Source organism: Melanerpes formicivorus, unplaced genomic scaffold, assembly GCF_026170545.1.
Source record: "Melanerpes formicivorus ecotype bairdi unplaced genomic scaffold, bMelFor1.0.p_v2 SCAF_12, whole genome shotgun sequence".
Taxonomy (NCBI): domain Eukaryota; kingdom Metazoa; phylum Chordata; class Aves; order Piciformes; family Picidae; genus Melanerpes; species Melanerpes formicivorus.
Window position 1 is genome coordinate 12114680 of NW_027142364.1, and position 11332 is coordinate 12126011.

At 40.1% G+C, this 11332-nt stretch overlaps 1 protein-coding gene across 4 annotated transcripts in view; it reads left to right on the forward strand.

The window, feature by feature from the left end:
• KLHL24 (kelch like family member 24) overlaps positions 1 to 11046 on the forward strand; it is a 30648-nt gene extending 19602 nt beyond the window's left edge. For all 4 annotated transcript variants that reach the window (XM_068145399.1, XM_068145400.1, XM_068145398.1 and 1 more), the window contains 5 exons: positions 747 to 931; positions 2038 to 2156; positions 3122 to 3310; positions 3719 to 3907; positions 5017 to 11046. In XM_068145399.1, coding sequence (XP_068001500.1) covers positions 747 to 931; positions 2038 to 2156; positions 3122 to 3310; positions 3719 to 3907; positions 5017 to 5217 — 883 coding nt within the window. In that variant the 3' untranslated portion in view covers positions 5218 to 11046. The remainder of the gene's footprint in view (positions 1 to 746; positions 932 to 2037; positions 2157 to 3121; positions 3311 to 3718; positions 3908 to 5016) is intronic.
• The last annotated feature ends 286 nt before the right edge of the window (positions 11047 to 11332 follow it).

Consider the following 11332-nt stretch of genomic DNA (forward strand, 5'->3'; position numbering starts at 1 on the left):
TGCAATGCAGAAGCACCAGGTTAGTAGAATGAGTGTTTGGAATGGACTTTAAAGCCTTATTTGTGTACACTGAAGACTGTATAATGCTTGGTTTTTTCATGTTAACCTTTAGTTTCTGGTTTAGGCTTCAATTTTTATATCAGTATTCAGCATTTCAGTGTTTCCTTCTGTGACTACAGTTGTTTTGTCCTAACTGTGCATTGGCTGTAAGGTCTCTCTTTTCCCTCTCACTATGCCTTCAGCATTTTGGTTTAGGTTATTTCCTGAAGAAAATGAATTCTGCAGTATTTAAGCCATGTAAAGTATTGTGAGTTTTGTAAAATCTGGGGGAGGGGACATGGGGACTGGTTTCATTGTGAAACAAATTACTCATTGTCTCAGGCCTTGTTTGAACTCTTTGTGCACAGGGAGATACGAGAAGTAACAATATTAGAGTAAGGGAATTCTGCATTGATTAATTGCTTGAATTTTGCATTGAATGTTGTGCAGTGCAACTCCAACACTTAACACAGATCACTCCTTGGTGTGGTAACCTGCTGTGTAATGAGAAGGCTGAAACAGTGTGGAAAACCTCTTGCCTGTTTGCTAAGTGACTCTTTATTCACTATTTTGTCTTTTTTTTCCCCTATAGAGATTAATGCCAGAGTAAATGTCCCCATTTTCACAGTTTTGAAGACAACGTTGCTTGGCCTCCATGTAGTAATAAATATCTTCTACATCTTAGTTTTCTGTGTTCCCTGTTTTAGATCAACTGGTTATTCTGAGGTGATAGTTGTTGTTGGAGGCTGTGAACGAGTTGGAGGGTTTAATTTGCCCTACACTGAGTGCTACGATCCTGTAACAGGAGAGTGGAAGTCACTGGCTAAGCTTCCCGAGTTTACCAAGTCTGAGTATGCAGTGTGTGCTCTACGGAATGATATTCTTGTTTCAGGTGAATAATCCTAACAAAAATAAAGACTTCTTTCTTTCCTTTGTTCTTTGTTGGTTTGGGGCTTTTGTTTGGTTTTACCATGGTAAATCTTTGTACTGTGAACTTCCATGAGTTCAGCTGAAAATCTCTTCCCGATGTAAATGGTGAACACCAGATCCAAACCGATCTTACTGCAGACAAAATGTGTTCTGGGATTTTTGTTTAGGATGTCAATTGTACTTAAAAAGATTGTTATGGTTGTTAGGTGTGCTGCTTTAAAATAGAATAGTGGCCTGGTTTGCAGCAGCAGTTGGAAAAATTACATGCAGAAAATCCAAACAGCCTTTTCCCAGCAGCATTTTCTCTGCCTCAACATGTGCTGTGTGCTGGTGGAAGACACCAGTTGCCTAGGAGCGCTGCAGCACTGGTACGTTGCTGGGGACTCTATGGCTGCCGAGACTCCAAAGGAAAAGCAGTTAGAGCTGCTTCTCATTGTGGGAATGTAAAATGGAAACTCCTTTTAGCATCCTTTTAGGGATCCATTTATATCAGCCTTTCACAGTGAAGTGAGCAATAGATAGAGGGTTTTAAACAACTCTCGTTCAGCCTTTTAGCAAGTGTAAATTGCGGGGTCTAGCTGATGGTTTAGCCACCAAGCTCCCCCACATGTTGGTTTAACCAAAGGGATTGTCCTCTCACATGGTAGTACCTCTGTCATTTGATCAAAAGGTAATGAAAAGGAGGTGAATGCACAAACCAGAGAGCTATTGGGGAGGTGCCATGAGGCACAGGAGCTGTTAAGATTTTGTCTCGTTCAACCCCTTACATTCTGTGATCCAGGTAGTGATACTAAAGGAGACCTGAAGAGCACAGGCAACAGTCATTAAAATGCATTCCAGAAATAATCTAATGTGATCTCAAGTTCTTACTGGGAAAGCACACAATTAAAGTCACTTTGTTTTCAGTGCTTGAAATCTGCTGAAACTGACTTTCTCCTAAGATACAGACAGGCTTTTATTTCACATAAAAAGGGTACAAAGTTTTCATTGCTCACTGTAGAATGTTAATGGTTGAATTTCTCATTCAATGATGAATTAATTCAAATGGGCATCCTTTTGTTTTTAAAGGTGGAAGAATTAATAGCCGGGATGTTTGGATTTACAACTCTCAACTTAACATTTGGATCAGAGTTGCCTCCTTAAATAAAGGCAGATGGCGTCATAAAATGGCTGTTCTTCTTGGTAAAGTAAGAGAAGTATATTTATCTTTTTGTGTAGTGGAAATAATTTGTACAGAAGAAAACAGAGAACACACATTTAGTATTTCATGTTTCTTATCTGATAATTAAAAAAATGCCTATTCATATAGAAAAAATAAACATTTTTGCTCTTTGTCATTCAGACACTATCCATGGACATGAACATCTTGGTACTTGGTGTGGTTTTGTTTGTTTCTTTCTTTTGGGGTGGGGGGTGGGGTTTTGGTCACTGAAGTGTCTTATCCCCAAGAAGCTCTTTTAGTTTGTGTTTGAAATTAACCAAATGTGCTGTGAGGGAATGGAAGGTTTTGCAGTGTTTTGAAAGCATCTGTTCCTTAACATAAAATCAGGAGCTAGCTGCGATCAACTACCCATGGGGATTCCATTAAAAGCTAAGGAAATGTGCATGTGGTGTCCCTTGGACTCCTTAGAGATGAGACTTGCAGCTGGAGGGAAACTTGGAAGAAGGTAAAGACAACTAATAATGAGCACTCTGCTTAAATATGAGAGAAGCAACAGGAAAGAAAAGTTGACAGTCTGAGAGCAGGGAGTATTTTTTTTAAGCAAGTAGGAAGAAGGTGAAACATAGAAAAGGAAAGGTAAATTCAGATGGACCTTTGCTGCTGCAGTTGCTGAAGGCAATCTGTAAAAGAAAAATGCAGAGAAGTGTCTTTTACAACAAATGCCATTCAAATAGGGAGTTTCTGTCTCAGTGTCAGTAGTACTGTGCTTTGGACATGTGTTTGCATTGTTAGTCCACATGTGACTAAATGGAACTCTCCAGGGAGTTTTTACCTCTGGGTATGGTCATCCTCCTGTGTATAAATTTAAAAAGCAAGGGAAGTATCCCTTCACAAACCTACCAAATTAGGATTCTTGCAGCTTTAATTTTTTAGTTAAGCACAATAACTCCTTCAAAAATGAAATGATGATCATCTCACCACTCTGCACAGGTGTATGTTGTTGGAGGATACGATGGGCAGAACCGCCTCAGCAGCGTAGAGTGTTACGACTCGTTTTCTAACCGATGGACAGAGGTGGCTCCCCTTAAAGAAGCTGTGAGCTCTCCAGCAGTCACCAGCTGTGTGGGCAAACTCTTTGTGATTGGAGGTGGTCCTGATGACAACACGTGTTCTGACAAGGTCAGTTAATTGTATTTGATTGCATCTTCTCTCCGTGGTAAACAGTACTGCTGGTTTGACAGTTGATCAGATAGAGATCTGTTTTGCTGAATGGAGTATGGAATTATTATAGCAGCAATGATCCAGAGTAGAAAAGGTTAAGTTTAATACTCTGTTACTGTGTACAATCATGGATATTATATTTGCTTCACAAGTTCTGTGAATTCTTTAAACCTGACATGAAGGAAAATGATGTTGAATATATTGCATATATAGCCATTATTGATATAGGCACCTATGTGCTGACTTTATTTTGAGGGGGAGACTGCCCACCAGGTACTGTTTCCTTAACTCTGCTTGTATAACCTGTGTGGGTGTGGCAGGTTATTTCAGTTAGGCTTTTAGTCTGAAATGCATCTTTGTTCCCAGGTTCAGTCTTATGATCCTGATGCTAATTCTTGGTTGCTCCGTGCGACTATCCCTATCGCAAAGCGATGTATCACAGCCGTGTCTTTAAACAATCTGATCTACGTTGCTGGTGGGCTTACCAAGGCAATATACTGCTATGATCCAATTGAGGACTACTGGATGCATGTACAGAATACATTCAGCAGACAGGTAATTAACAGTAAAAGGCCTGTAGACATCTGAAAGGTTGGTTTGTTTGTTTTTTCCACATGAACATCTTGGCATGAAATATATCTCTGATTCCAGTCTTGCTTTACTTCATCTATATCATTCAAAGCATCACAGAAGAGGAAGCGTCTGAACCAGTAGCTTTTCACCTGTCACTGTTAGCCAGTCCAGGTGTTGTTTGATTAGCTACTGTTGGAGAATAGCATAACAGTGTAATGGGTGATGCTTTAATTGTGTAGCAATTGATCTGTTGTCAAGTTCTGCTGCATGTTTTAATTTAGGCTGAAGATAGTAATTATCTTATTATTGATAAAAGCCTTTCAGTGTAACACAAAATATTGATGGCTGCTTTTACGGTGTGAAAAAGCCCCACTGCAGAGCACAGAAAGTGTCTGACTTAAGCAACAAGAGGTATATCACTTCCACATCTGGAACACTGAGCAGAGTTTAAAGATGTGTCCCCTGGGTGCTAAAGTGTGTGTATGTCAGTTATTTTTTCCCTGTGATTTTTAAAACATCAGTCACATAGTCTATGGCATCTAGTCCTGTTCTGACTTTTCCTCTTCCTCTGTTTTGATTCTATGTTTTCTATTTAACTCAATATTTTATCCCTGCCTGCTTTAAAGGAAGAAAAGAAATCCTCTAAGTAAGACATAATGCTGTGTTTTCTTATGCATTCTTTCTTTTGCTCTCCCCTCTTCACATCCCTCTTCTTTATCTGTTACTCCTCTAAGGTCCTCCTCCTCCTTTCCATTTCTTGTATTAACAGTATCTGCTGAAAACCTTTGTTCTCTCCCCCTGTCCTTATCTTAGGCATTTAAATGGTAAATGCAGTGTTTGTCTGTATTCCATCGCATCCCTTGTCTGAGCTATGTGTAGTGAAGGCTTAGACCTGACAGTCTTTCCTGTAGGACTGTGTTGCTGCTTTGCCCAGTGATTGTGCTTTATGCGTAGGCCCTTTCAGGAGAGAATAGTACAGGCCAGTCTGCCTGCAGGTGGGAGTCCCAGTGCTGTCCTGCACTGGGGTAGGCATGCAGGAGTGGAAGTCTTGGTTTTCAAATAACCATGTATTCCTTTGTGTTCTTAAACAGGAAAACTGTGGTATGTCTGTTTGTAATGGAAAAATCTATATCCTTGGTGGAAGACGAGAAAACGGCGAAGCCACAGACACTATTCTTTGTTACGACCCCGCAACGGGCATTATCACAGGAGTGGCAGCCATGCCCAGGCCAGTATCCTACCACGGCTGTGTGACCATACATAGATATAATGAAAAAGGCTTTAAACTCTAATCTTTTTCCTGAAAAAAAAAAGATGATGATGGCATGAATGAATCCAGTGGTCTGCTGCAACACAGGCTTTTTAAAGATTCCTGGAGTGGGAAAATACCCTTTCCCTGCCTAAGTGTCATATGAAAACTATATCCTGTGCCTTTAGATAAAGGGTTAATTTAACTTGCAAAACGAGACTACAAATCTACACAGTAACCAGAGGTCAGTTATATTTGCTGTGGCTCTGATACAAGAGCAGTAACAGTACATTGTACTGGTGTTCAGAAACGTTTGCCCTATGTATGAAATAAATCTTCTGTAATGAAAACCTTGGAAGCTTTTTGGGGAAAGTGCCTTCACAAGCATTTGTGTCTGTGTCCTGAGAAGCTATATCTGCAAGGTGTTTCAGGATCTGCTAATTGGAAAAATAGATAGGCAAGGAAATGTCAAAGAATGATCTAGGATAATTGCCTACAGATAGAAAAATGCTTCTATCGTTTGTAATTCATAGCTTATTATTCTTACAAGCAGATTGCTTGCCTCAACCAAGTGGATTTTATGTCAGAGCATGCATGGTTTGGGATTAAAAACAACCACAGGAAAAAAACCAACCACAAAAAAAAGCCCCAAACAACACTGCAAACCTTAGAATCCTTGGGTAACACATTTTTGTGAAGGAGAAGCTGGTTGTTCAGTGAGCTACTGCAGCACACTGCAGTGATGACTGTACCTTAACACTATGGACTTCATTCATAGTGTTGCTACATGTTCATCAGAAGTACAAGGCTGCATGACATGGAAAACTCGTGACTGCTGGGGTGCAGGCAGCTGTGAAGCAGATCTGCAATCCCAGTTTTTGAAAGTATGCCTGGAGTCTGAAAGTTACAGGGTTGGCTCTTTGCTCACTGTGAAGTATCTCTAAACCATTCAAGGAATAAAGGGTGACAAGTTCTGGACTCTGCTTTTGTGAATCACCTGCTCATAGGAGGGAGGGACTTGGGTTGCTTATAAATTCTTTTTTTGGATCTCTCATCTGCAGATGGCAGAGTACCTGCCAAGGATTTCTTGGCCTTTCTTCAGACAATCACTTACTCTGGTATAGTTAAATTACTGTATAAGCTGCCTGGTCATAGATAAGTTCTGGAAAGGTCCCTCCTGTCACCAGAAAAATCTGTGGGCCTGTCCATGTAGCCATGTGAGAACTCCCACGTGTTTTGGATAACTTTGAAGCCTAGGACCCTGTGTGTTCACCTGGGGGATTTTGTTTGTGGGTTTTTTTGCTGGTTGGTTGTTTTTGTGTCATTTTAAAGGTATTTTTAAGTCCTCCCTGTATTTCCATACTAGGTCTCTTTATTTCCAGAACACAGTTGTGTAGTTGAGGCACAAGTTCATAAAAACTGAAATAGCACTTGAGAGTAGGAAATTGAATAGGATTGTCTGTGTACCGATTTCCTGTTAATCACCAAAAACCTCCGGAGCTGCCTTTCAAAGGAATTCTGAGGACAGCAGCCAGTAGGGAAGCTGGTCAGTGCCAGGGCAAAAAAAAAACCAAAACCAGCATAAGGCCCCTGGAGAAACGGCCCTGGCCTCAGGATTCTGGTCTCCCTGCTTGCTCAGGAGGGTGAAAACAAGCACCATCTCTGGAACGCTGTTTGTTCCATTGGACTTTCTTCATCTGTTTTCCCAGAGTATTTCTTCATGACATGGAAATTCTGACCCTCAGTGAAGCTATGCCAAACTGGGTGTCATCATTTTCAGCAACGTATGGTCATGACTCTTAAAGAGCACTGGGAGCTGCACTTTGTTACATTAACTCAAAACCTCAGGAAAGGACACAAATTTCAGTTTCTGGCTGAATACCAAACACTGCTTTGTATGTTACAAATACTCATAAAATACACATCTCTGCCTATCAGTGATGTGATTAGGAGTCAGTCATATTGCCCTAAAAAGAAAGTCCTCCTAATGGTGGACAAATGCATCAGATAAATTAATCCTTTTCTAAGTGCCTTCTGTTTCTGCCCATCAAGTGTTACTTCAACAAGGTAATTCCAATACCTGTGAACAAGGTCCCTTGATAGCAATGGGAATTGCGCAGTGATGCTGTTCTGTACTAACTCTGTAGATAACTTGTGCCATCGCTGTAAATGGAACTGTAAAAAATGATAGGAGCACTTCATGAGGATGCCATTGGGAAAATACTCTTCTTGCCTTTCGTTTCCTTTGTATCAAGACTTGCAATGTTGATTGTCATGCTAAACTGTTTTTAAACATTCTTCATTCTGTAGGTGTAAGCCAGTGTCATTTATGTATAGGTATCTTTGAATCTGTGTTCATAATACTGCACTACTCTGTAAATAACAAAGATCCTGCTTTCTGTGGTTTTGAAGACTCATTTTTAGAGTTATCTTTTCTTAACAAATTATGTACCATTACTGTTACTTATTCTTTTGAAAATGACAGTGTCTAATGAACCAGTAAATGCAGAAATGTAGAAGAAAATCTCTGCTCACAGTTCTTGGGAAGCCTGAATTTAGTGCTGAACAGTTAGGTGTGGAGCATTGCTAAGATGGCAGTTATTGATGCAATGATTTCCATAAAACAAGCAGTGATTTTGTTTTCTTGTTTACTCTGTAAATAATGTGTATTTACAGCCTGCTGTGTTAAAGCAATTATTTTTTGATGTACTAGAAAGGAAAATTCAACCTTGGTTTAATGAAATGTACCATTTTTCTAGAAGGATGCTTTAATTGCATTTTAAATGCATGGAAATTGCACTCCTGAGCCACCTGTTCTCCAATGCATTTCACTTAAGTATAGATGAGTCCCAAGATTAAAACTCTCAGTACCTTGCAGATCTAGCTGCTTGCAGTTTATGGGCTTGAGCAGCAAATTGGGTTTCTATGTCTCAGCTAGGAGAGAAAAAGGATTAGTATCATCTAGGAGAATCAACAGTTGTCCATCACAAATGGTGAGAGGTTTGGTAGCTTTTAAGTGGAGACACCTGCACAAAGACATGGGGAAAGGGCTCAAGTATCTTCAAAGTCACACCTGAAAGATAAATTCTAAGTCATCCATTATTTCACTTCACTAAACAGGTAATTGCCTTTTAAATATTTTAAAAATAAATGTTTTCCTTCTCCACTTTGATGTCCATTTGATGAATTGCATCTTTCTCTTGGAAAGAAAGGTGATGTTTCCCTGCAGCCTGGCTTTCAGAAGGCTCTGGATATGTAACTTCAGTATTGCCTTTCAATGCAGCCTCTAGCCTTCCCCTTTTAAATACATGACATGTTTCCTTCCCTGTACAGCCATCAAGCTTGTAACAGTGCTTGATAATCATTCAGTTTTACCTGTAGACTCCCTTCTTGGTCATGCTTATGTAGACATAATTTGAGGAATCTCTTCCATTCGTACCATCACGATGTGCCTGGTGTGCTTTTGGAAGACTGGGCACCAAGGGTCCAGAGCTGTACTGTTATTTTCTTACTATAAGTGGCACCAATGCAGTTCTCATCAAAGACTGCTTTTGTTGCTATTCTCTGAAGCACAGATAGCTAATGTAGTTTGTTGATATGGGCCCTTACCATAATTTACTCAAGCTTTTTAAAGGGTAAATTTAAATGCAAAATTTTGAGAGAGGCTGATGTAGGGAAAAGGGAGTGCTCGCTGTGATAGAAGTTCAGAGGAAGCTGAGTTCACTATCTTGGACAATTACTCAGTTTATCCTGCTTTTGTTTGATTTGAGCTGCAAGGACAAAACAAGCAGCACTCCCACTCCCTGTGAGTTCAGGTTTCCCTCCTGCTCAAAGCACAGTAGTGTACTGGAGCTGTCAACTTGCAGCGGTTCGGCAGAACAGTGAATTTACTCCAGTTCCATAGAGTGAGGAGAAACTCCTTGGGGCACACTGAGAGATGGCAGGAGGAAATGCAGAGCACTCGGGGTTTGTGCATTTGTCTGGGCTTGCTGAAACCAAGATGTGGGTGCTCATTAGTTTGCAGAAACACAGGTGGTAAAAAGACTTCATGTTTGTCAACTTGCTGAACTCAGATGCAGTGACAAAGATGCACTTACGGTCACAGTCCTCCAGTGGCACTGTTCAGGAAAGCCAAAGGTTCATTTTTCCTAATTGCCCAACTAGGCAAGTGTATGTATTCTGGTTCTTTTACCACTGAAGATGGCAAAAGCCAATTCCAGAACATGGAACTTAAATTATCAAACTCAATAGACTTCATCACTGTGAGGCAAAATGAATGTTTTCATCTGAATGTAATCTTGTGGAAACAGAGTACAAATGAAATGGTTTGTTGTTGTGCCTTGTTTAAAAATCTGAGCAACATATACTCAGGAGTCTACAAGGTAAGATGAGATTTTAAAGCAGAAATTTGCTGTCTGGATGGGGGCCCAGCAGTGGGTTTTTTTTCTGTACACCCAGCACACAGGTTTCATCAGTGTTGAATTATTTCAGGTGGTGTTAATAAATGTGGATCTTGCTCTCAGTTTATAACAATTGTGTCAGTGCTGTGAGCATTGCCACAGAACAGCAAGCAGCCTCCTGCCAGCCCCAAACCAGATGTGTGAATCACCTTCTCTGTGTGCTAGCCTTGCATCAGCTCTGTTATGCATAAGGTCACGTTACTCACAATGTATGGCTCTGATAACTACTGTCTAAGAATGCTATTTACAGCAATGTGTTTTCCACTGCAGTCTTCTACCCTGTGCTCATATATTTATATATCTGTACCTGTGAGTAATTTTCTGCTCATTTTGTGATTATGCTGTTATAAGTAATGCACATTAAAGCCCCTCTGTACAGCGTATTGATAATGTAATTACAGCTTGCTTTGTGTTACTAGTTTCAAAGAAAATAATGTCTTAATTTTGAAAATACCTGTGCCTTGAGTTCACCTGTATTTTTGTCTGTTGTGAAAAAGAGCTTGGATTACTTCTCCCAGTTTATCTTCATCGGGCTTGGTCTTACTGTCCAGATTGTTGATGTCCTCCTCGAAGAAATAAGCCTTGCAGCTCATTAGCTAGAAGAGTTAAACCTCTTGTTTAGAGTATGCCTAGAGTGCTTCCAGTGCCATGGCAGATTTAGTCTAGGGAAATCAGCTTTTTTCCTTTCCCTATTTTTTGTTCCTAGCACTCCTCAGTGACAAAGGATTTGAGTTTAGATAGGACTTCCTCTCCTTACCATGTACAGTTTCTTGTTTCAGTCAATAGACTCAAACACTTCCACCTTGTCAGCCATGAACCTCTTGTTCAGTATATGCAACATGAAGCAATAATACGGTGCAGCACAGCAATAAGCAAATCAAGAGACCTGAATGTAATCTACTGTTACTGACTTTGTTGGTGTAAATGCTGGACCTATGAGTCATTCTCCTTTTGGTGCACCTGTAGCAATTTGGACTTAAGACTAATAGGAGCTACTTGGCCATGGAAAGAGAATTTACCTCCTGAACTGTTAATTCAGATGATATTTTATCTTCACCTGAAAGCATGTTTTGCTTTTCCTTTTCTTTGCTGAGGAAAACAGCAGTTCATGTTACTCCTTTATTTACTGAAACACAGAAGGCATAGTTCCACAAAGTGCTGATCATTGTCTTTGAGAATGACTTGGTACAGCAGAAAGGACATCTAAACAAGGCAAGTGCAGACCACTTCTGTGTGCCAGAGTCGATGTAGCATTATCTCACATCTAACATTAAGGTCTTCAGGTTGTGCTGACAGTAGAAAAAGTGATTTGTAGCACAATTGCAATAGCAGCTGTTAAATATATTTCTTGCATAATTCTTTGGAAGTTTTTTAAAGTTCAGTGTACCTAATAAACATTTGCCTTTTGAATAGTTCACTGTGTTTTATTTAGGCTACGAAAACTACCAGGGGGGTGGCTTGATGGTGCGCAGATGAAGCTTCTTGGGTTTATTCTGGGTCATTTAACTTCAATTTTGCCCCTTTGCAGTCTCTGTATCTATCCATCAATCTATTCCTCTGCCTCCCAGTCCAGGTGTTTATTTTCCCTGTTCTGATTATGGAACTTGACATGAATAAAGGCTGTCGATAAGGTGGTGCTGAAGAGTAAGTTTAGAACAGGAGAAATGATAAAGCAGGGGTTGAGATGTGAAATACTGG